Source organism: Oncorhynchus kisutch, linkage group LG19 (genome assembly GCF_002021735.2).
Source record: "Oncorhynchus kisutch isolate 150728-3 linkage group LG19, Okis_V2, whole genome shotgun sequence".
Lineage (NCBI taxonomy): Eukaryota > Metazoa > Chordata > Actinopteri > Salmoniformes > Salmonidae > Oncorhynchus > Oncorhynchus kisutch.
In genome coordinates, this window is record NC_034192.2 from 41,952,910 (window position 1) to 41,979,611 (window position 26,702).

Genomic DNA, 26,702 nt, shown 5'->3' on the forward strand with positions numbered 1-26,702 from the left:
TCTCTAGGGCTGCCATCAGCGAAATGACAAGTAGAAACATCAGCATACCATTAGGTGACCATTAGGACATCCAGCATGTAACAAGGATTGTGCCAAAATCCAAATTCATATCCAGCTGTTTACCCTATCAAAGCATGCTGTTAATGCAGATGACATAGTTCAAGAAAAGTCCTGACTTTTTCAATTATCTCAAAGATTGCCCTAACCCTTAAAAAACCCACCTCCATTTGGAATTTACAGGAGCAAATCAGAAATGTCAGCATTGTAGGTTTACCTCTTAGCGTTGAAGATGGATAGATAATCACGACGTGTCATTCCGGGGGCCAATTACACAGCTTTGTGTGAAATTGGAAAACCTGTTCTCTGAGCGCTCTAATGGATGTTCTGGTCATTAGTTATTTGAGAGTCTTTTCGGGCTGTAATCAAACGTGAAACATCCTGTTAAGCTCCCATAAAGAAACAGCTGTCTCTATAAATGACCTTCTGGGTTAAAGAACCTAACATTCAGCCAGTTGGTGTTTGCCATAATTATCAATATTTTTTTGTTGCTATAGCATCTCATGCATTTGAAGAGCAATTTTAGGTTGCATTTACTTTTCTTGGTTTGTCAGATAGCCACAGCTTTATACAGAACACAATCACCAGTTTATTGCAAGCAGCTCCCCCACAAGATAGTAGCAACCCAATGCAATGCCAAGCAGGTGTACTATGCTTTTTTTGGTTTTACATTCAGGTGTTCTCATATGTGCTTACAGTCTCTTTCTGTTTCCCTTTGAACAGGAGCCCAACTGTCGAGTCAACAAGGCCCGCCTCCTCTACCACCAGCCCCTCCCCCTCATCACAAACACCACCCGTCCATTACGTCGTTGAGCCGCGGCTCGCTGGCCAATCAGAGGAGCCCAAGCCCTCCCCCCTCGGCTGGCCTGGTGGCCGAGTTACAGAGCGCAGCGGAATGTGTCCAGCTGCAGGACAGCTGGGTCCTGGGCAGTAATGTGGCCCTGGAGAGCAGGTGAGTGACCCACAATGCACCTGGGGGGTTTGTGACAGTTTGTGACATCCAATACACCTGGCGATATGATGACCAATCGCACCTTTAGGGAATGAAGCGTCATATCTACATGTACGTTAAAGGGAAATGTAAAAAAAAATCTTTGACATCATATTCCTCTCATCTCCAGCACATAAGTAAAAAAGAAACATTTCTAGGTTTTGTAGTAAAAAATAGGAAGATAAGGGTTTCCAATGACATCATCAACCAATTAGTAGACAATTAGTAGGCAATTAGTAAACAATTAGTAGGCAATGCTTCCTCACAATTGGTCAAAATTACATGATGCACACCGATGAAACACTTATCTTCCTTTTACTACAAAACATAGAAACGCACCAAATTGTACATATGTTGATGAATATGAAGTTGAAAAATGGTGACGTTTCCCTTTAACAGAAGAAAGAGGTTGGTTTGTTATAATCTGAATGTACATTTCTCTATGTGTATTCTGGTGCATCTCAGTGGAACTGTTGGTCTCCTTGTCATGGGTAGCCCTTTCCTACAGTAAAATGACTAGTGGCCTCATGGGTGGAATTGTATTCATATTTTTTTTCATAATTAATAAACCGGTGTTTCTATGTCAAACGGTTTTGTTATTTTTCAGTCTTCTGTGATGTATATAAAGTGTAATATTGGAATGCAAACAAAAAATGGAATACATTTAAACTCTATATCTGACATGGTACAGGTGTCTTATTTTTTTTATAGCCCATAACCATGTGTGTGAGGTGTATACTATGGTTTCAAAGTAGATTTGTTAAAGACTACCAGGAAGCACTCTAGCTGTGTTCGAATACTCATACTAACCACAAGAACCATACTATTTGTGACATAAATTGAGTATATGGTATGCTTATTGGTCATAGTATGGATAAAGTTAGTATGCCAAAAGTTCCCGGATGTCATACTACATTCGACAAAATACGAAGTTTACAAGCAGTGGACAATATTTCCATCCTTTTAAGGGCCCATAGTGAAATTCTTCAAAAAATGGTTATGGCTTCATATTGTTTTCAGATTTGCAGAAAATAGAAAAGTCCAACGGGAGCGGATACAAATTCATAGCTTTAACTAATTATGACAAATGTAATAAAGTAATGACTTTTCAAATAAGTTAACTTTCACGTTATGTTGCCTGACAATTTGCTAGCTACCCTGTCCTTACGAACCACATAGCATATCATTACAGCAGTATGTTAGCTAGCTACCTAACGTTAGTTGGCTACTAATACATCAAACTTGCCAGTATATTAACTATATGCTATCTAACTAACTATCCAGTGTTTATTGACTTGATTATTCCCGTCATTCATAGTTTAGCTAAGTGGTATAGTCGTTTTACGTTTCTCAATGGACATTCGGGTGCTTTCGTAAATTTGCTCTGGTTACTTACTCCAATTTCAGAGCACTTTCCTTTGAGTGGACGAGAGTGCAGAATAACTTCCCAGCAGCACAGTTACAGTCACAAACACTCTGGATGACATAAAAACAGCCTAACCAGCTCTGCTAGGGCGAGTAAAATGGTTAGAATGATGTGTTCTCTCATTTGTGTCTGAAAGTAGCTAGCAAGCTAGCCGACGTTAGCCAGTTAGCTTGGGTGCTTGACTGCCATTGTAAGGTCAGAACGCTCGAATCAACCCTACTCATCGGCCAGAGCGTACAGTTTACACTGAACGATCGGAGAGCAAAACTCTCTGAGTTTACAAATGGACAATCTGACAACGCTCTGAATTTATGAATGCCCAGAGAACATTCTGAGCGCAGTCTGGCACTCCAGATTGAATTTAAGAACACACCCAAAGTCCTAAATTGTCTAGCTCGTAATTTTTTATGCTAACAAGCTAGCAAGAGGTTGCATAGCAACAGCATCAACTTCCGGTAGACAGGCACAGCGCTAGTGCGCTCAACTGAAAGGATACCATTCGTTTAGGGTATAACGTCAACTCACTCACTTTTGTACATTGCCTTGGTCCGTAAAATTGACCTTATTTTAGCGCTCAACAAACGTTATACTTCCAGATCAACTGGAATGTCAATACCATTGTAAAGCACAATTTCTCCCCTTTCCAACCAAATTCATGCCGAGACCAACCACGCTGCCCGTTTCTGCATAATTCAAGCAGGCAATGAGCTCCGTCGGGTCTTTTAAAAAATGGCGGGTGGGGAAGCGAACTAATGCGTGATAGTGAGAAGGAGAGATGATGTGTGGGAAAACTGCTTTTTTTTCACTCGATCTGTCCAGCTTATCACCTTATCGCCTCTAAAATGTAAATAAAGCACTATAAAGAGTTTATATAATGTGTCATTACATACCTATTTGAAGGTTTGTGTCGAATTTGCATCGGGTTTTTCGGGCGGTGCTAAAGTGATCTTCAGAAGTAAACAGCGACATTGAGAGTCATGATTGCTTGCAGTGATGACGCAAAAAATGACTAGGTATCCCCCCCTTACCCTGTCCCTGTCCCTTTCTTGTTTTTAAACGATGACAGAAGTGCTACACCTGGTGGAGAGAGATTATAAGACAGAAATAGTTGCTGTACGTTACGGCCTGACACGTCACGATGTAACGGAGGGTCCGTTTTTTCAACTTTTCTCCAATACTATAGAGCCATTACCATGTCGATCAACGCTTGAATAGAAGCGTAGTTCACACCCCATATTTTGAAGTCAACACAGTCACTATAGTCCCTTTGGTTTTCTTTGCAGCCTCGTTTGAATGTCGCGGTTGCGCACATTTGTACGGAATGGGGAGAGTTTACGTTACTAAACTTAACTAATAGTATATAGTATGTATTGTATACTCATTAGGTATGTAGTATACAGTATGTTAGTATGGAAATTCAAACACAGCTTCAGAGTGACCCTGATTTAGCCCACTGCATTAAAAGTATGTCAACTAGGTGAGTCTGTTCTATTCCTCAAAGAAACCAAATGGACAATGTACATTGCATGATGAAATTATTTTATATCTCTCACAAATACAATCTTACCTCTGGACATAATCCCTTCAACTAATGCACTATCACTAATTACTAATCATTCATAGTTCATCAACAATAAGAGATGGTTAGAGGGCCTCTGCTAGGACTTTGCCTCATCAGTTCAGTTAATCAGTTTAGAGCACCAGCAAACGTTTGAGGTGAAAGGAAATATGACCTGGAGATGGATCATTCGCAACATTTGATACGATCCAAAGCGGTTTGGCATAATGGTAATGGAAGAGCACAGGTTTCCAGAGGCTTGCCAGCCTGAAATCAGATTGATGTAACTTACAAGAAGGCACTTCGGTCTAAATAGATTATTTTTTTTCAGTTGAAGATGCCCTGCACAGGAAGCTACTTTGTCATAAGAGTCTTTGTCTAGCATTTCCCCCGTGAGAAAAAACATCAGTGTTATTTATTTCCAAACCATAAAGGGGTTTCAAAATGTCCATACCATTCCAGGAAAGTATATTACGCTCTACTTCAAATTGACACAGGTGGATGAATCCATTCCAGCCGGATGTTTCCTGGGCTCAGAGTACTCTTACACATCCTAGATAAATTTGGGCCTTGACGTTTTTCTTTAGCAGCATGCAGTAAGAAGCTATCATGATAGGACCAAATCAATTGGGTTATGCAGCATTTGTTCTTCCAAGCTGAGGAAGACACGGCAATTGAATACTAACATCACTGTAACCATGACTGCCTTGCTGGTATTGACAAAACAATATGTACACACCTATCATCACCCAGGTATAGAAATTACTATCTGCAGCACGCTGTACTCTAAAGCAAGTGCCTCGCTGTGAGAAGGAACCAGGCGTCATGGTAACCTCAGGGGGCAGATGGGACGGCCTTAGCTACGCATATAACTATGCTTGTCCAGTAAACTACTAGGTTGTTCAATGCAAACAAGAGCACCAGATAACATACAGTATATTAGGCATTCAGCATATGCTGGTTTTGGTTCTGTTAACTGGCAAAGAGATGCCTACAGAAATCATATCACGTATTTTCTCTGTTCAACTCATGGTGATAACTAATGCAATGGGACAAACAAGGGTCAGGGGTTTTATCATTTGCATGCATTTAGAACCTGCCTCCTTCTACCCATTGTACTATAACTTTAGTATGGCTTCAAGTATAGAACAACCACAATGAACGACCACACTAGCTAATGTTATGATTCATTAGAATGAATGAATCATACTACAGCACTCATTAAAGCGGCAATCAGTGGTTGAAACAATAACTAAGTGTTTCCCTGCCCCGTTTCGATAAAAAGCTGAGGGATGGTGCTGGAGAAATGTAACCACTCTCAAATTCATAGACAGAGCTGTGGATGCAAGGACTGACCATCATGATATCACAATTATAGTTTTTAACCATGTTTTGAGGCTTTACAGTGTTAGTGTACATTTACTTTGTTTACAAACATTGGCGTAAACAAGCTAATATTTGGGGTTCGGATGGGGTACGACAGTTGAACTAAGCTCATGAGGAATTTAATGGGTACATATCAATAATTTACACAGTAACAGTCAAAAGTCATTCCAGGGTTTTTCTTTATTTTTACTATTTTCTACATTCTAGAAAAAAGTGAAGACATCAAAACTACGAAATAACACATATGGAATCATGTAGTAACCAAAAGAGTGTTAAACAAATCAAAATAAATGTAATATTCTTTAAAGTAAACCCTTTGCCTTGATGACAGCTTTGCACAGATTTGGCATTCTCTTAACCAGCTTCACCTGGAATGCTTTTCCAACAGTCTTGAAGGGGTTCCCACATATGCTGAGCACTTGTTGGTTTCTTTTCCTTCACTCTGCAGTCCAACTCATCCCAAACCATCTCAATTGGGTTGAGGGCGGGTGATTGTGGAGGCCAGGTCATCTGATGCAGCACTCTATCACTCTCCTTCTTGGTCAAATAGCCCTTACACATCCTGAAGATGTGTTGGGTCATTGTCCTGTTGAAAAACACAATGATATTCCCAATAAGCGCAAACCAGATGGGATGGTGTATACTGTGGTAGCCATGCTGGTTAAGTGTACCTTGAATTCTAAATAAATCACCAACAGTGTCACCAGCAAAGCACCCTCACACCGTCACACCTCTTCCTACACGCGTCATGGTGGGAACCACACATTAGGTAATCATCTGTTCACCTACTGTGTGTCTCACGAAGACACTGTGGTTGGAACCAAAAATCTCAAATTCTGACTAATCAAACCAAAGGACAGATTTCCACCGGTCTAATGTCCATTGCTCATGTTGCTCATGGCCCAAGCAATTCTCTTCTTCTTATTGGTGTCCTTTAGTAGTGGTTTCTTTGCAGAAATTCAATGATAATAAAGGTGAAATTAAAAAAAATTTAAATGAAGGCCTGATTCACGCAGTCTCCTCTGAACAGTTGATGTTGAGATGTGTCTGTTACTTAAACTCTGTGAAGCATTTATTTGGGCTGCAATCTGAGGTGCAGTTAACTCTAATGAACTTATCCTCTGCAGCAGAGGTAACTCTGTGTGTTCCTTTCCTGTGGTGGTCCTCATGAGAGCCAGTTTCCCATAGCTCTTGATGGTTTTTGCGACTGCACTTGAAGATACTTTCAAAGTTTCATACTTTCAATGTTCTGCATTGACTGACCTTCATGTCTCAAAGTAATGATGGACTGTCATTTCTCTTTGCTTATTTGAGCTGTTCTTGCCATAATATGGACTTGGTCTTTTACCAAATAGTGCTATCTTGTCTATACCACCCCTGCCTTGTCACAACACAACTGATTGTCTGAAACGCATTAAGAGGGAATACAATAACACAAATGAACTTTGAACAAGGCACACCTGTTCATTGAAATGCATTCCAGTTGACTACCTCATGAAGCTGGTTGAGAGAATGCCAAATCTGTGCAAAGATGTCATCAAGGCAAAGGGTGGCTACTTTGAAAAATCTCTAATATATTTTTATTTATTTATTTACACAGTGTTTTGGTTACTACATGATTCCAAATGTGTTATTTCATAGTTTGATGTCTTCACTATTATTCTACAATGTAGAAAATCGTAATAAAAAAAATTAAGAAAAACCCTGGAATGAGTAGATGTTTCCAAACTTTTGACTGGTACTGTAAGTCCAAGAATGGATGTAGCAACTGCAGATTGCCCCTTTACAAATGTGGTCTTCAAAGCATTTGCATTCTAATTTGGCCCCGTTCCTTCTTACATTCATAACGAACAGTTCTTTTAACTTATTGAAAAGCTGCATCCAATTACTAATGTGTTTATCCAAGAGGAAATGTATGGGCCCCATTATGTATTTTAGTTAGACTCCCATTCCACAAGTCTCCCTCTATATAGATATTCTCAATGCAGTGTACAATGGAGTGTACAGTCATTAGGTTCATTTAGAGCTGTTTGTCTGTGTTGTCAAAAGGTAATAGACTGACTATCATTTCCTGAAATGCCTAATGTACTGGTCACTTCTGTGCATTTATTTTTGTCATGTTCCAATATTGAGTGCGCAAAGCAGACATGCATAACTATTCAAAACAGCTGATGTTATATGATATCAGCTGTCACCTGCTTCCTTATTTTTTTACACCTCCATGTTATATTTCAGTATCGCTGCTTTGTATTCAATTTGTTGATCTTTTAAGGGATTCAACAACCTCAGTCCATAACAGGGAGTGAAATATTCTGACTCTCAAGCAAAAATACCCAACTTAAAACAATTTCCAAATTAATTGACTTGACATAAAACTAGCAAAATCTGGAAGAGTTTTAGGCTTTTAGCCGCCCTTTGAATGAAATCTAATTACTACGTTCAAAGTGAGAAATGAAGGTTTCCTAACCCGAATAGATATTCTTCAGAAATTGTTACACTCAAGCTTTTGTTCCAATCCATGCTGAGAACACTACAGCTCTTCGATATAAAGTGCTCAATTAGTTGCCAATATAACCCTGTTATTACATCCTCTGTTCTGTTCCGGACTGTTCTCTACCGCTATGGATACATTCACTTCTCATAAGTGTGTGGAGGGCTTTCAATCAACCACTCCGGTTCCACTTTTTAACACTCGCCTCTATAGAAATACAGATATTTTCAATTAGTGTTATACAAAGGTGCCACTGAATCCCATTTATGTGTGAATTGCTATTGGCCTCGAGAGGAAAGTCGCCCAGGTCATTATCCTTTAAATGTGGTGCACTCCCAGATTAGTTTTAAAAATGAACCAAATGTGTAAAATTGGTTTATAATACATTTATACCAGATATACTATAAGTACTGTTCTCAATACGGTGCAGTTAGGCTGTCTCGTGCGTCCTGTGGAATCCAGTTAAACTCTCTGTCACACATATTCAATAAAGAGCATTTGAAACGGCTATTATGACACAGCTTCAACGTTTGTGGTTCCACACGCTACTGTTATAAATGGTCTGTCGGCCCTCATCAGATTCACCTGTCAGGGGAGTCTGCTCGTAAAATGAAATTATGTCTGGAGTCTAAAATCATGCAACGATAGAATGTCAGGATGGGTGCCTTACTCCTGAAAGAATAGAGAGTAGGAGTAATTCTTCCAGGTATATATTTTTTTTAAACCTATGAAAATAATTTGTGTACTGTACATGAACTGCATTAGTAAATACTTAATTAGATTGTGGTGTTTTTAAATGATTATCATTCAAAATCAACAACAGATCATCCATCTCTCATGTTGTGACCGTGATGCACACATCCCCCAAGTACTCAAAACAACACTTTCATGTCTTAAAGCGAATCAAACAGCATTACTTGGTTATGTGCAGCAGCCCGGGCGCAGTGGGGAAGCATCTCAAAATGGCGCCACTCTGATCTCTGCACCATGGCCCAGAAACACCAGGGGGCTGCCCCCTGAAATACTGTCACACAGATGTGTGCTGCTGCACTAGGTTAGCACCTGCTACCAGTTCCCCTGCTGAGAGGGCAGGTGGTTCCATAGGATAGCGGGAGGGGAGGTGGGGGTGAAGAAAAAGAGTGAAACAGAGATAGGGAGAGCTAAAAAAAAAGAAGAAGGGAGCAAGAGTCCGAAAGGGGGAGAAAAAATAGAGAGAGGAAGGGAGAGATACTAATAGGACGAGAGAGAAAAATAGTGGGAGGGACAGTGAGAGAGAAAGGGAGAGAGAGATGGACTTAGGGGCCTGCCACATCGGTAGGCTGTCTTGGTCATGGATTAAAGAGCCGTATTATTCCATCATTTTACCTTGAAATGCTAATGCTAACAATATGATGGCTAATAGGCAGATTACATAGTCAAAGGGTGTTTGTGCTCATTGTTTCTGAAGTGCAGAAGGGCTTAGATCAGGTCCAAATCTACCCACTGTATGTTTTGTCTTTTGTCCTCCTCAAGTGTTTCAAATGTCAAACTGATGACGAGGAAGTGAGTTGAGCAATGGAACCCGGCTCTTGCTATTACTTTTGTGCGATGGCCATTTCAAAGAGACGTACACGCTCATGCACGCATGCACACACACACACATCAATAGAGCAGCCAGGATTAGCATAGTAATGTGCTTCATTTCGTCACACTCCTTCTAATTGATTACAGACGATCATCCTGTGTGTATAGCCGCAGACGTTTATCACGCCACTGTGTTTGGTAATCATTTCCAAAAGCATTTCATTTTACCCACCACTGTTAGCAGGCAGTCTGTTAGCCAAGTTAATATTCAGAACACAATACTGCAATACTGCTTTTCAACATTTTGCCATTTTATTCAACAGAAAATATGTGCCAAAAGGCAGCTTTGTGTTACAGTGGATTTTAGTAATCTAAACGCCAAATTTTCACAGTAAAGTTCCCGTTTAAAAAAATGCTGAATTAAGGGCAGAGAAATCCATTGGTTTACTGAGAAACTTACTAAAATCATAAGGGATCAAAATGCTATGTGGGCTAAAGCAAGACGGACTGGTTCGGTAGATGATTTGATGGCTTTTAAACATCTTCGAAATATGGGGGTGGCTATGATCCGTAAATTGAAAGCAGACCACTACCTGAAATCTACTTCAGATAATTTAAAAAATCCATCCAAATTTTGGCAAGTAGTCATAAGTTTGGAGTGCAACAAAGATACACCGCTTCCCAAACAATTGTTGGTAGACACACTGATTGTAACTGAGAGAACCTCCATTCTGAAAGCCTTGAATCAACATTTTTTAGATGCAGGCAGTTTATTTGAAAAGGTATAATTAAGCCCCCTATGAAATTACCTGACACCCCTGTGCACTCCTTCACCAGATTCTCCTTTTCATCCTTCCCTGTTTCAGAAGTGTGTAAAGCCTTAAAAGAAATTGATGGACAAAAATCCCCTGGCCCGGATGAACTACACCCCTGCTTCTTACACCTAGCTGCAGACATCATTGCTCCCCCTTAACATGTATTTTTAACCTCACGCTTGATGTTAAGGAAATCTCCAAGTTATGGAAATCTGTTTTTGTACTGCCTCTCCTGAAAGGTGGAGATCCTTCGCTACTTGACAACTATCGACACATATCAAAATTGTTTCTACTGTCAAAGGTACTGGAGTCCTTAGTTAGTAGGCAGCTAAAGGCCTACTTCCAAGAAAACAACATCTTAAATGGAATGCAATCAGGTTTTAGGTCTAGCCACAGCACTGTTTCAGCAACATTGAAGGTTTTAAATGACATCCACTGTGCTCTTGACAAGAAGTTACATTGTGTGTCTGTCTTTATTGATTTGTCGAAGGCATTTGACACCGTGGACCATGCTGTGTTAATGCAAAGGTTAAAATGTTGTGGAATTACTGGTCATGCTCTAGATTGTTTTATAAATTACCTATCAAATCGTACACAATGTGTAGTGGCGGATGGTTGTAAATCTGAGTCCATAGAGGTGTGCTCAGGTGTTACACAAGGTTCTATTTCGGGCCCACTGTTGTTCATTTTGCATATCAACAACATTGGGAATCTTATTGAACAGGAGATGTAAAGCTTTATGTATATGATACTGTTCAAGTGGTAGTAGTTTATCTTTAGCTTTTGAAAATGCCCAAAGAGCATTTAACATTATACAAAAAAATCTGTATGATTTAAAGCTGGTTCTAAATTCGGGTAAAACAACATGCATGGTATTTTCAAATGCCAGGCATGTTACTAATCATGTCATTGCTACATTGGCTGGACATACTATAGAGCAAGTTAAAGTGTACAAATATTTGGGTGTGTGGGTTGATGATAAGCTGAGCTTCACTGTGCATGTAGAGAACTTGATAGGAAGCTCGTGCTGAGAATAGGTTTTTATTACCGGCATAAGGCCTGTTTTTCTTAGGAGGCCAGGAAGGAGCGGGTACGATGTACATTACTGGCGGTTTTAGATTTTAGTGATGTTATATATCTGCAGGCCTCAACCACTGCCCTGAGAGCATTGTGATCTCCACAGCACTGTTGGCTGGTTGTCATTGACCTTGCGTAGGCTTAAATACTGGTATACACTGATTTAGAAGGCCATATTGTGCCATTTTATCTCTGTTCTTTTTTAATCAGGTCCATAAATAAATATAAATTCCTACTCTAAATTTGCTTCTAACAGTACCAAAAATTAGAACAAGTCATGGTAGAAATAGTTTTAGTTACTCCGTGGTCCTGGAATTCTCTCCTGAACATTTTAAAATTTGATGATCTAGTTTCATTGGTTGAGTTTAAACACTTGATCGATGTATATATAATAGAAGAGTGTAATTATCTTTTGGACAGCTGTTTTTTAGTCAAGACTTTTGTGTTTTTTAACATAATATGTCATTGTTGTATTGTATGTGTGTTTAAAGTTTTGTTTAATGTTGTATTAGTGTATGTAAGTTGTTTTGTCTGAAACGTTGTTTCCCCCTGCTGCTATTGGACCAGGTCTCTCTTGGAAAAGAGATGTAATCTCAATGAGAAAAACCTGTATAAATAAAGGTTAAATTAATAAATTAATAAATATAAAATGCTTAATATTCTGTAGATGAGTAGTGGGACTTGATATTCAATAATTCAGATTGTGAACTAACCTTTTGATTGTGAACTAACTTTTTGGCCATTTTCTTCAATATCAACTATGTGTGAAATGAAATCATTTGGTGCATTCTCTCTCGTAAATAGACCCCTATAACCACCGTATGCTCATTCTCATAGACAAGCAGCTCGTAAATAGGCCCCAGTTATTCACTGTATGCTCAAATCAATATCACTGCACAAATCCTTACTGAACCACCTCAGAAATAGGTGTACCGCCAACCCTTTTCTCTGACCAAACAGTGAGATGAATCCATCAATCAACAACCTTGGAGAAAAGAAAAACAGACATATTACAGATCACTAAGCTCATAATACACTTGACCTCCAACTTTTCACACAAGCTGCTGAATACACCATACATCCTGCCAGATCCGTGAACACCCCTGTTCAGATACCACACTCTTCATTCTCAGTGACATGCTGTACTCTTTCACAGAGAGAGACGTATACTATCCATGACTATGCTTGTCAATTGGGGCTTAGAAATGCCATACAACCCATATTAGACATTTGTGCTATTAGAAAACCATTGATCAGATGCATTAACAAAACAACATGGCTGTGGCAAGGCTGTGGCAATTTAAGTGTTGGCATGGAAAGTGACAGTTAACTAGCTTAATAAATAATTTAGCAGATGCTTTCATCAAAAGGAACTTACAATGTGACAGTGAGACGTTGTAATGTGGAGGTAAGGAGGGAGAAGTAGAATGATGGCTTTATAAACTCATGGGTATATTTATGTATCAAACCCCAAATGGCGCCAATAGGCTAGTGGGACAGCAGAAAGATTCCTACCAACAGTTAGTGGAGGGCCAATCCCATAGCCTGGCACACATTTCATGCCCACAGGTACTGGATCAACCACCCCAACAAAACACATGAATGCGAGCCCTGATGTAACAAACCAAGAACCAACCTCACAGGTACAACGGTTAGTGAGATAATGCAACATAAAGAACAGAAATTGCAATTACTCACAGTGCCCTAGCACACTTGCTACAATATTGAGAGAATTTAACCCTCAACGCTGGTGTTGTCAGCATCATGCTCCAACCCACTGAGACAGTTGAACCCTTGGTATTTATACTGTTAGCAGTATTGACAAGAAGGGGCTGTAAAAGTTTAATTACACAGAGAACACTTCAAATGGTAAGTCTGTCACATTTTACTAGGTCCAACCTGCACACATTTAGCCATTCATCCGTAAGTGATAGCAAAAGAGGCATCAAGGCTTAATTTATCTACTTCAGAGGTTTCCACGTGGGTTTAAAAAGTTAAGTGGCAAAGCCAGAGTAGTGCTTGTGATTAAACCTCCTTAATTACCCCAGGTATAATGGCCTATTAGTCGGTCCCTGTAGTTAAAGAGCAAGTGGGAGATGATTGTTTTTATGAGGTACTTTTAGCTTCACCTTTTACAATGTCAGGGTTAGTACTGAGGCCTATCGTATTGAATATACAATTCACATTGGAGAATAATGATATGTCCATGGTTTCTCATGCAAAAATATGTTGTTTCAATGATTATCCTGAATAAATAAAGGTTTAATAGGAATATAGAGTACACCCAAATAAATGTGTATTTGTTTCTGTATTCATTATCTAATATGAATTTGTATTTTTCTGGTTTGTTTCCCTAGACACTTCCTCTTTAAGACGGGCACAGGAACAACCCCTTTCTTCGGCACGGCAACCCCAGGTTACACCATGGCAACTGGGGCGGTGTACTCCACCCCGGCACGTCCACTACCCAGAAACACCCTCTCCAGAGGGGCTTTCAAGTTCAAGAAGTCACCCAAGCACTGCTCTTGGAGATGCACCGCCCTTAGCGCAGTGGGCATGGCTGTCCTGCTTTCAATCATGCTCTGCTACTGTATAGGTAACTATGGCCCCTCCTTGTGACTATCGCCCCTCCTTGTGACAATGGTCCCTCCTTGTAACTACTATGGCTGCTCCTTGTGACTATGGCCCCTCTTTGTAACTACTATGGCTCTTCCTTGTGACTATGGCCCATCCTTGTGACTATGGCCCCTCCTTGTGACTATGGCCCCTCCTTGAAACTATGGCCTCTCTTTGTAACTATGGTCCCTCCTTGTAACTACTATGGCTGCTCCTTGTGACTATGGCCCATCCTTGTGACTATGGCCCCTCCTTGTGACTATGGCCCCTCTTTGTAACTACTATGGCTCTTCCTTGTGACTATGGCCCATCCTTGTGACTATGGCCCCTCCTTGTAACTATGGCCCCTCCTTGAAACTATGGCCCCTCCTTGTAACTATGGCCCCTCCTTTTAACTATGCCCCCCCCTTGTGACTATGGCCCCTCTTTGTGACTATGGCCCTTCCTTGTAACTATGGCCCCTCCTTGTGACTATAGCCCCCCCTTTAACTATGGCCCCTCCTTGTGACTATGGCCCTTCCTTGTGATTATGGCCCTTCCTTCTAACTATGGCCCCTCATTGTAACTATGGCCCCTCCTTGTGACTATAGCCCCCCCTTTTAACTATGGCCCCTCCTTGTGACTATGGCCCCTTCTTGTGACTATGGTGCCTCCTTGTGACTATGGCCCCTCCTTGTGACTATGACCACCTCTTTGTAAATATGGCCCTTCCTTGCGACTATAGCCCCCCCCCCCCCATTTAACTCTGCCCGCCCTTGTGACTATGGCCTTTCCTTGTGGATATGGCTCCTCCTTGTGAATGTGGCCCCTCCTTGTGACTATGGCCACACCTTGTGACTGTGGCCCCTCCTTGTCACTATTGCTCCTCCTTGTAACTATGGCCGCTCCTTGTGACTATGACCCCTCCATGTGACTATGGCCCCCCAATGTGACTATGGCCCCCCTTGTGACTATGGCCTTTCCTTGTGACTATGGCCCCTCCTTGTGATTATGGCCTCTCTTTCTAACTATGGCCCCTCGTTGTGACTATGACAGCCTATGATGGCCCGTCCATGTGATTGTGGCCCATTCTTCTAACTTTGGCTGCTCCTTGTAGTATGGCCCCTCCTTGTGACTGTGGCCCATCCTTGTGACTATGGCAGCCCTTTGTGACTATGGCCCCTCATTTGTGACAATGGCTCTCCTTGTGACTATGGCTCCCCTTTGTGACTATGGCCACCTCTTTGTAAAAATGGCCCTTCCTTGCGACTATAGCCCCCCCCCCCCCCCATTTAACTCTGCCCGCCCTTGTGACTATGGCCTTTCCTTGTGGATATGGCTCCTCCTTGTGACTGTGGCCCCTCCTTGTGACTATGGCCACACCTTGTGACTGTGGCCCCTCCTTGTCACTATTGCTCCTCCTTGTAACTATGGCCGCTCCTTGTGACTATGACCCCTCCATGTGACTATGGCCCCCCAATGTGACTATGGCCCCCCTTGTGACTATGGCCTTTCCTTGTGACTATGGCCCCTCGATGTGACTATGACCCCTCCTTGTGACTATGACCCCTCCTTGTGACTATGGCCCCTCCTTGTGATTATGGCCTCTCTTTCTAACTATGGCCCCTCGTTGTGACTATGACAGCTTATGATGGCCCGTCCATGTGATTGTGGCCCATTCTTCTAACTTTGGCTGCTCCTTGTAGTATGGCCCCTCCTTGTGACTGTGGCCCATCCTTGTGACTATGGCAGCCCTTTGTGACTATGGCCCCTCTTTGTGACTATGGCTTCTTCTTGTGACTATGGCTCCCCTTTGTGACTATGGCCCCTCCTTGTGACTTTGGCCCATCCATGTGATTATGGCCCCTCCTTCTAACTATGGCACCTCCTTCTAGTATGGCCCCTTCTTGTGACTATGGCCCCTCCTTGTGACTCCTTGTGACTATGGCCCATCCTTGTTATTATGGCTCCTCCTTGTGACAATGGCCCCTCCTTGTGACAATGGCCCCTCCTTGTGACTATGACCCCTCCATGTGACTATGGCCCCACTTTGTAACTAAGGCCCTCCTTGTAACTATGGCCCCTCCTTCTGACTATGGCCCCCCATTTTTCTTATGGCCCCCTTGTGACTATGGCCCCTCTTTGTGACTATGGCCCCTCTTTGACTATGACTATGGCTTCTTCTTGTGACTATGGCAGCCTTGTAGTATGGCCCCTCTTTGACTATGACTATGGCTTCTTCTTGTGACTATGGCAGCCTTGTAGTATGGCCCCTCCTTGTGACTATGTTCCCTCCTTGTGACTATGGCCCATCCTTGTGAGTATGTTCCCTCCTTGTGACTATGGCCCATCCTTGTGATTATGGCCCTCCTTCTAACTTTGGCCCCTCGTTGTGACTATGGGCCCTCCTTGTTTACATTGTTGTATTAGTGCGTAGTTCACCATGACCCTCCCTCATTGCTCTGCTTATGCTCTATATACTGTGGTATAAACAGACGACTAAGCAAGCCTCGAGCATTGCTCAGGTGTTTTAGAGGAGGCTTAGCACTCTTAACACCCACTCTCCAAAGATGAAGCTGTGGATAGAAAAAGCATAAGAACTAGCTGGACAACTACTGTACTACAACTTGGCCTTTCAAATATATTATCCTTTCAAATATAAATGGCTTTCCATTCAACGTAAGTGGTGCACCAGCCTTCAGTTCTCAGTAGAGAATTCATGACAGCACCCAACACACTAAAGTTACAACACTGGATATCTGTTGCACTTCCCAGTCAATTAAACTAAACTATCTAATAGACAAGTTGACTGGACTTTATGGCTTTGAGTCAGCTGAATCAGTGTTGACTGACCTGATGGCTTTATAAACTGTGCTAAATGTGTATTGCTCTTTCAGCATGATCTTGCTGAGCAGATAACAGACCTTAGAATATCATTCCGTCTGCCGTTGTCATATGTCAGTCAGATACAGAGACAATTCATCCTACAGATCCCCAATGATACAGTTTGAATCTGTGTCAGATTATGGCCCCACAGAGTGACATCACTGGCATGACCCAGCCCCATAGAGCAGTATGATTGACATGACCCATCCCCACAGAGTGACATCATTGACATGACCCATCCCCACAGTGACATCACTGACATGACTCAGCCCCACAGAGCAGCATCACTGACATGACCAAGCCCCACAGATCAGCATCACTGACATGACCCAGCCCCACAGAGTGACATCACTGACACGACCCAGCTCCACAGAGCAGCATCACTGACATGACCCAACTCCACAGAGTGACATCACTGACATGACCCAGCCCCACAGAGTGACATCACTGACATATCCCAGCTCCACAGGAGCCCTGAAAGACAGACACAGTTGAAATCCCCCTCGACACCCTACAATGACACTGTCAGAAGAAACAAAATGCCAGCACCCCAGTCACATTAGGTTATCACAAGGTTATCACTTGTCATGACTCACCTTCTCACAACCGATTTGCAACATTGTGACAATGTCATGTGCTGATGGGGCATAACCCCCAAAAAGGGAACTATCCTAAGAAGTTGAAAGCCTTCTTCACCAAAGCATTTTGAGAAGGGCCGATGAGAGAGGATGTGTGGAATCGAGAGCTATAAAGATTTTCTGGTGCAACAAAATCTCTTCCAGGAAGTGCTTTCATCTCAACCAGGAAGCTAGGAACACAGGCTTTAGTGTAACGCATCAACCTCACCCATAGGACAAAATTCCACTTCAGAAGGGGCTTTGTCTGGTTTTTACACCAACCTTTAGCAGCTTGACCACAGCGATAAAATGGGTGGAGATTTATCTGTCCTTTCTGTCCTCCTGAGTCATACACTCTCTTAATCTTGGGCTGTGTGACTTTCCCCTGAACTGCCGTAGCATTCTCATGGTGCTGAAGGGAGGACAGGATAACATGCTCGTATAGAGAGAAATATGTCTGGAGAAATGAGGCAATGGAGAAAAAGTATGGAGAGTGCTCTCCATAGCTGAGGGCCATTACAGTGCCATATTAATATCCATGTATATTATCTCTATCATCTGGACCTGCCATGTTTTTTTTAATTCATGATATCGTGCTCTGTCATTGGTTGCATGTGATTTTGCTGTGCATGTTTGGTGGGTTGGCTTGTTTCTGGATTCCGCGTGTATAGCTTATGAGTGCGCCAATGGCTTTAAGGTGCATGAGTGTGTTTCCTGTGTGGGAGTTCTTTTGATTGTGAGTGTGTGAGTTAAACAGATACAGGCCTTCTTTGCCAGTTGCCTCCTTTGCCAGTTGCCTCAGGTAGAGTTTTTCACCTTCCTCTCTTTCATCTGCAGCCAAAACACCTGCCAGGTGCGATGTCTTAAATAGCTTATGTATGCACTAGCACACTCCGCCTCTGCCAGCCCACAGATAAGAACACAGTCCGATACATACGTACAAGCACACATCATTCTGCCTTGGTCTCTCTCTCTCTCTCTCTCTCTCTCTCTCTCTCTCTCTCTCTGTCTCTCTCCCTCTCCAATTCCGTATTCTCTATGATTCTGCTTCATCCCTTGTGAGTTAGCTATGTTTTTTAAGCAGTCAATACCCCATACCCTCCCCATACCCTCCCCCCGTTTGAAAAAAGTTCCACCTCAGATCAAAACACTGGGAAATCAGAGTTTTGCCTCCTCAGCACGACTCCCCGGCTGGCGATCTTTGAAGGAGCCTCACCCTCTCACTGTGTTCATAGAAGACCCAGTTTCCCCAAACAACAAGACATGCAGCTTAATAGCAAACTATTCAGAGACAGAGGTTGGAGGAAGAACATGGCGGTTTGGTTGGTTACGTAAGAGAATTAGAGAGTTTGAGGCTTGAAGCCTCTTTGACCTTCTTTCTGACGCACACAAATACATACACTTGGGGTTTCCAGATGCTTTGATTTGGGCTGTCATTATGTTACTGCACGTTGTCCACCTCCTCCTGTCTGTTTGGTGACAATATTCGGGTTTTTAAATAGAACGTCCCGCTGCGCTCTTTGATGCAGTGCTGTTTGTGTTAATGAACAGCGCTCCCCAAAGAGACACAACAGTGTTCCTCGTCTCCTCAGTATTGATTGAGCTTGCTGTGTCTGGCCCCTGTTGGGTTTTACAGTAGAGCACTTAGCCTACATGTGGCGCACCCATAGTAAGGTAACCTAGTATAAAAATAATTCCTACTGTTTAGTATTTTTCAGTCATGTTTCTTGAAGATACAGGGAAGTATAGGAAGGAAAGAGTGAAGGAAGGAAGGAGGGAGGGAGGGAACTGAGTCATGACCACTTTCATGTGCTGAGTGCGGGGGTGCTAACTGCCAGGCCACCACAGGGCACAAAATGATGTATTGTCTGATCTATTTTTCCTAGAAATGCTGTCCAGCACGTATTTCGTTTTGTAATGATTTGATTGATTGCCCTAACCCTAGCATATTCCACTGTTTTTGTTCACTTTACAGCAATGCACTTTTTCGGCCTCAACTGGCAACTTCAAGAAACGGAAAACAAACCAGCGGTTGAGAACGGAGGGGGGAAGGCTTTGCCCACTCAACCAAGCATAGTGACAGTACTCTCAGTTGACTATGGTAAGGACCTTAGCCCTTTACCTACTTCTTTACCTACTTGTTATATCTGTAGATCACATTTGGGGAAGGAACACACCATATTTCTGAATATGTTTCTAGCCTTTAATTGCACTGGATGCTTGTTTGTTTGTCCATTTTGCTTTGTGAATGTTATGTGTATGGCTCAGCACAAAAACGGACCCAGACTGTAGCCTATCCTATACTGTAGGTACCTTCTGAATTGTAATCGACAGAGTCCAAACAGCTTTAACACATTCAGCCTTTACCAGTAGGTGTCTGTCATTTTTGTATGCAATGTCTGCCACATGCATGCCACCTTTCTTCACCTTTACAAAAAGAGGCCACTGATTTAATTTAAATATTTTAAGGATTGGACCATTTTTAAAAATGTTTTGCCTAAAATGACATACCCAAATCGAACTGCCTGTAGCTTTGAAACACTTTGAAGTTTGTGGAAATGTGTAACACATAATATAACACATTAGATCTGGTAAAAGATAATACAAACAAAAAAACATGCGTTTTCAAATATAATTTTTTTCATCATCTTTGATATGCAAGAGAAAGGCCATAATATAATATTGCAGTTTTGGAACAATTTAGATTTTGGCCACTAGATGGCAGCAGTGTGTGTGCAAAGTCCCTCCTTGATCCAGTGATGCATTGCAATACTGCACAGTATTTTGTAATAATGTGTCTTTATTTCAACCAAACAAAAACTCTGGAGGTCCATTGTAAGAAAGATATTTATCCTAAGTGGTTTTTGAAATAAATATCAGGCAAAAATGCTTTAAATGCGTTTCATGTAAGAATGACTCATGCTCAAGTTATTTTTTTTTGCTTGCTAACGTTTTAAAAGCATCACTTCCTTGTCCTGTTGTTTTGTTACTGTACCAGGTAATGAATCAGCTAGTACATTTAGATCCTAGACATTTAGCAGTGAATCACAAGTACCACACAAAAGATAGGGAAATCAATGTCGAAGAACAAGAAGGCCCGCACACTCATTAAGCTCCCAATTCACCGCTTTATTGACTACGGTTCGATCTGAAACTGATCTTCGTCAGGTCAAAACAATATATAGTAATCAATGGTGAAACAATCTGTTCCAGTCTCATAATGGAGCAATCAGCTGAGGTCTATTTGAGTGGGAATAAAGAAGTTTCTATCATCAACTGTGCCAGGAAATATAAATACCTGGAACTACTGAAGCTGTCTGGTATTTCCATGTTTGACTGACCTAATGAGCAAGACTCATATCTATGAGGGCCCGGGATACACACTGGGCCAGGGATATAGACTGGGAGTCGTATCTGCAGAATTTTATTTAAATTAAGGTAATATTGAGAAATATTATTTTGTTGAAAATGGAATCAATGCAGATGAAAACTGTATACAACTGTGGTGAGCTTGACCTCACAAAATGTCCATCTAGCTTTATCTCAGTGTTCTCTCTTTCTCCCCTCCAGGCAGGACTGGTGCTGTCCATCAGGAGAACAACTCCATTGACACCGGGCAAGTGGAAGTGGGCCGAAGGGTAGGTCAGGGAATACCGCCTGGGGTGTTCTGGCGCTCTCGGCTGGCTATGGAGCAGCCACGCTTCCTGAAGTTCAACATCTCTGTTCAGAAGAATGCACTGGTTGGGGCCTACGGGAGGAAGGGTCTCCCACCATCTCACACACAGGTAAATGGTACATTAGTTGGGTAGGGTGTATGGCAACTACTCGGCTTCCAGCCTCGGACCGCAAGGCACTACAGAGGGTAGTGCATACGGCCCAGTAAATCATTGGGGCCAAGCTTCCTGCCATCCGGGACCTCTATACCAGGCGGTGTCAGAGGATGGCCCCAAAAATTGTCAAAGACTCCAGCCACCCTAGTCATACACTGTTCTCTCTGTTACAGCAGCGCAAGCGGTACCAGAGAGCCAAGTCTAGGTCTAAAAGGCTTAACAGCTTCTACCCCCAAGCCCTAACACTCCTGAACAGCTAATCAAAGGGCTAATCCAGACCCCTCTTTTATGCTATGCATAGTAACTTTAACTCTACCTACATGTACATATTACCTCAATTACTTTGACTAACCTGTGCCCCCGCACATTGACTCTTTACCGGTATCCCCTGTATATAGCCTCGCTATTGTTATTGTACTGCTACTGTTAAATTTTTTGTTACTTACATTTTTTCTTTTCAATTTAAAAAAAATTTATCAATCAACTTATTTTTCTTAAAACTTCTTAAATCATTGTTGGTTAAGGGCTTGTAAGTAAGCATTTCACTGTAAAATCTACACCTGTTGTATTCGGCCCAAGTGACAAATACATTTTGATTTGATTTGTAAAAATCTGACTGGATGGTTTTTGCCATGCTCATAATATTCCTCTTTTCAGTCTTATTTTTACAAAGTCTTTACAATGGAACGACTGGATTCTGATACTTTGGGGCAGAAGGTATCCTAGTGGTTAGAGCATTGGGCCATTAACCAAAAGGTTGCTGGATCAAATCCCCGAGCTCACAAGGTAAACATATTTTGCTCTGAACAAGGTAGTTAACCTGACATTCCCTGGTAGGCTGTCATTGTAAATAATAATTTGTTCTTACCTGACTTGCCTGGTTAAATTAAAAAAATAATAAAAGGGTCGTGGCTGGGTAGTTCCACCAGACTGGTGCCTTTTGAGAAGAAAAAAAAACATTGATTTCACTTAATTGTAACATTATGTCATATAGAGCACATGTTCAACTTAATAAACAACATAAGTCCCGAATTAAGTGCCAAATAAAGTAACAGGGTTGACGATTTCATCTTAAATCAGCCATAAATTGAGACAGGTGGAATGGAAGCTTGTTGTGGGCAACACAGTGTCAATTGAATGCAAGCTTCACCAAACAAATGGCATTGTTAAAACATCTCTAGCCATAAAATGGCCAAAAAGAGTAGAACCACCTGCTTTTACACCATGATTTGACCATTAGATAGATGTTAAATCTGTCTTTTGAAAAAACAAAATGTTTAAGGGAATAGTTAAGGGAATAGTTTTACCATATTAATATGAGAGTTCAGTTCACGTAACTGGGTTGACCTTAAAATGAGACAGATGTAAATTAATCACTAATCACACACAAAAAAAAAGAATCTTCAGAAATTACTTTTAAATAATAACTAGGTCAATGATGGTGAAAACTTTGGTGGTAAGTGGGTTAAAATCTTCCTAGAAGTGACAGGGGGACATGTCAAAATGCTGAATTTTGGCACTTTAGCAAGCCTTAAAAAATATTGATTGAATTTTCCATGTGGTCTATATTGAAGGGCACTTCATTTAATATTACAGGCTTTTAAAATTCAATATTGGTGCACATTTTATAACTAAAATATCAAAGGGACACAAAAGGCACTATTTTTGTGGAATGACCTGGCTATTTTCCACTTCACCCTAGAGGAAAATCTTTCAACTTCACCTTCTTGACATTCTCTGACTTGAGTTGAAGAAGAGCCTCTTTCGTGTGCCGGAAATTGGGCCACTATCAAATGAAAAAAAAGTTAAATACAAATGACAACAGGAAAGAAGGGATTACTCTTCCATGGTAAAAGAAAAAAGGAACCCAACTAAATCAAATACAACAAACAGACAAGCCTCCTTTTATGTCCAAGGCAATTGCTGCGCAGGCCGCTCAAGACTATCAATGCCTAGACACGAAGTCAACCGCCACTGCCTTAGAAACGGTCCGTTAATTTGCCAGGGCGATAAATCGATGCGTTTACTTAACTTAGCATGAAAGACCCCAATGAGAGTTATTGACTGTTGGTTACATTCACAGCTTGAGGAGAGGAACAACTTGAAAGTGCGTCACCAATCGCTCAAAAGAAAATAATACAACTAAATTTGTTCGTAAGTGTCTTACTCTGCATGATTCATCAATTGGCTTAAACTAGGTTTTGTGAAGAAATGATCAACACTAGTTTGAATTCCCAGGTATAGCTAATAATTATTTGTGGTTCATCCGCTGGCCTGGCTCGGCTTGGCCTCTTGTTCATTATTATTTGCTCCTATTGTTAGATTGAGATAAGCCTTTGCCAAGCAATCAAGATGTACACACTGGCCTGGGAGTAAAGGAATGGTTGGGTTCTGGACTTTTATTACTTGGCCCCCTGGCCACCAACACATAAAAAACTGCCTACATCCACAGGTCAATATCTATTCTCTGCTCCTCTCAAAAGGGTTTAAACCACTGAGTGTTGACTTCTCTCACCATAACTTTAATGCTTTATTTCCTATCCATACTGAGTCAGTTGGAGGGATGCTTGGTGTCGTGTCCCCTGTAGGTCCTATTTCCGATACTAAATCCTTTTTTAATGTGCCCTTTTCTACTTTCAACTCCCTGTGTTGTGTACGTTTGTGTGAATTAAACACTTTTAGCATGCAGAATGAAAAGGATCAGTCTCCTGGAAAACTCAAATTGACTTTGACTCAATTAAATTGTGGCTAGCTCCTTTAATGTCAAATTAGGACATTTTTTAAACAGAGATTTTCCCTCTATGCACCTGGAACTACAGAATGTCACCGTTATTGTAAATGTTTATACATTTACATACATTTATATGTCGCACATCATATGTCATGAAGTGACCCATTACTTAGTCCCAACTGACCTCTGCTTGACCTTTCTTCAGTATGACTTTGTGGAGCTGCTGGATGGCAGCAGGCTCATCGCCAAAGAGAGGTGGGCTCCCACAGCGCAGGAGACCAGGGGCCGGATGGAGCGCCAGGTCAGCCTCCACCAAGCTGGTTTCATCCAGTATCTGGACTCTGGGGTGTGGCATCTGGCTTTCTACAATGATGGGAAAAGCCTGGAGACAGTATCATACAACACCATCATCCTGGGTAAGCATAACATGGAAATAATGTAGAAAACTGATGTAGAAATGGATGAGGTGAATATTTTCAATTATATTGAATTGCTGGAAAAGGCACTTGGAGAACGTTTTCCACAACTAAGAGAATAACTGGGTAGTTGACAGGCCAGATCAACATATACATTAATCAATCATTTAAACTGGATCTACAGACTATATAATGCAAGCAAAATGTGTTGTTGGGCTTTTGGCTTAATGAATTGTGTTATGCACATTTTATGTCTCTACATTGCAGGAATATCGCTATCCCTTAGGCTTTTCATTGTTGTGCGTGCTCAGGAATTGTACTGTGGGAAAAGTTAATGTTTTGCATTAGGGAATTCCATCGATACATTTCTAAAGATATGAAGTTATCGAAATCCAAGGTCAAAGTTGCCCGGATGTGTTGAAACTGACAGCCCAGTAGTGTACATCCAATGCAAGTCTTCAAAAGCAATAAAAATGAAAAAGTTTGCCCACTTAACACAATCGAAAGGAGCTCCCAGCCTAGGGGGACTGCCCATTATGAGCGCTGGTCTGTTGAACGAACACAAGACAGTGGGATATGTCAGATTAACTTCAACTCAGAGAGAGGATTTACAAAGATTGATCCCGTTGCTTGTGTGGGCATGATCAGTCATGAGATTTTCATGCGGAGAAAGAAATGTCAAAGAACTAGAAATGCACTGTGAAATGTAAAATCTTCGTGATGGGGTGCATTCGTGATGGGCAAGACGGCATGGGAGTTGTCAGGCTACAGCAGATGAGAGGTACACACATAGAGTACACTGTACATTCATGCAATAAGCCAGTGTTTCCCAACCGTGGTCCTCCAGTACCCCCAACAGTACACATTTTTATTGTAACCCTGGACAAGCACACCTGATTCAACTTCTCAACTAATCATCAAGCCTCAATGAGGTGTGTTTGTCCAGGGCTACAACAAAAATGTGTACTGTTGGGGGTACTGGAGGACCAGGGTTGGGAAACACTGCAATAAGAGAATGTGGCTGTGTGGAAATGTAAGATGGAATAGTATGTGACATCATAGTAGTGATATGAAATCCAATCAAATGTGTTGGATATTGTGTTGATATTGATATTGTGTTGATATTGATCATGTGTTGATATTGATCATGTGTTGATATTGATAATGTGTTGATATTGCTATTGTGTTAATATTGATAATGTGATGATATTGTGGGGATATTGATATTGATAATGTGTTCATATGGATAATGTATTGATATTGATACTGATCATGTGTTGAAATTAATCGTGTGTCGATATTGATCATGTGTTGATATTGATCATGTGTTGATATTGATCATGTGTTGACATTAATATTGTGTTGATATCAATATTTTGTTGATGTTGATATTGATATTGGTAATGTGTTGATATTGGATGATGTAATGAAATGATATATGCAGCGATGAAAATATATATTTTTTAAATTATTTGTATTTTCAATATTGAACAGAACTGGAATTGGTCAAACTCTCAGTTTAAAACATATACAAAATGATCCTCTTTCCCTAAAAGCTTGAGGGTCATGACTTTTTTTTACATGAAATGGGAGGTTCACTTGGCCCCAGACAATCAATCTGAGATTGATTTAAGTTTCAGTCATGGGATTTTTGCTTGAACCCTGTATGTGTGGTTGGCACATTTTAGAGGTGTGATATCTCAATCTTGTGCAAGAACATCTGACTGAAAAAAGTATGAACTCGTATGCCATGCCAGTAACCAGGTTTCTATCCAACCATTTCATACAGATGAATTATCTGACGCTGCTAAAAACAGGAAATGTCAGTACAATTTCTTAAATGTCCACAGACAATATGTTCGCTAGAAATGGTGGGATCTTTTTGTGTCTGTAAAATGAATTATGTGAGAGAACTGGTGGTGGATACACATTTATGTGCAAATAGTGATATAATTGGAAAGGGAAATGAAAGGGGGGATACCTAGTATGAATGCATTCAACTGAAATTTGTATTTCGCATTTAACACAAGCCCTCTGAATCAGAGAGGTGCGAGGGGTTGCCGTCATCAGTGCACGGTTAACCATCATATCGAAGTATATTTGGAGTTACGCAATTATATGTTGGGTGGTCCTCCCACTACGACTCGGGAGATCAGGCTGTATATTAGGCTACAAATTTAATACATTGTGATGAACTTCACAGGGTAGAGAAAGTACACAGTGATGAGAGTGATGCTACTTTCCAATAAATATCGAGGGTCTT

At 41.3% G+C, this 26,702-nt stretch overlaps 1 protein-coding gene across 1 annotated transcript in view; it reads left to right on the top strand.

Moving 5' to 3' along the window:
- Positions 1–26,702, top strand: part of si:dkey-237h12.3 (teneurin-3) — a 157,679-nt gene that overhangs the window by 69,504 nt on the left and 61,473 nt on the right. Inside the window, exons 4-8 of the mRNA XM_020509186.2 lie at positions 781–1,009; positions 13,722–13,960; positions 19,438–19,563; positions 21,033–21,247; positions 24,229–24,439. Coding sequence (XP_020364775.2) covers positions 781–1,009; positions 13,722–13,960; positions 19,438–19,563; positions 21,033–21,247; positions 24,229–24,439 — 1,020 coding nt within the window. The remainder of the gene's footprint in view (positions 1–780; positions 1,010–13,721; positions 13,961–19,437; positions 19,564–21,032; positions 21,248–24,228; positions 24,440–26,702) is intronic.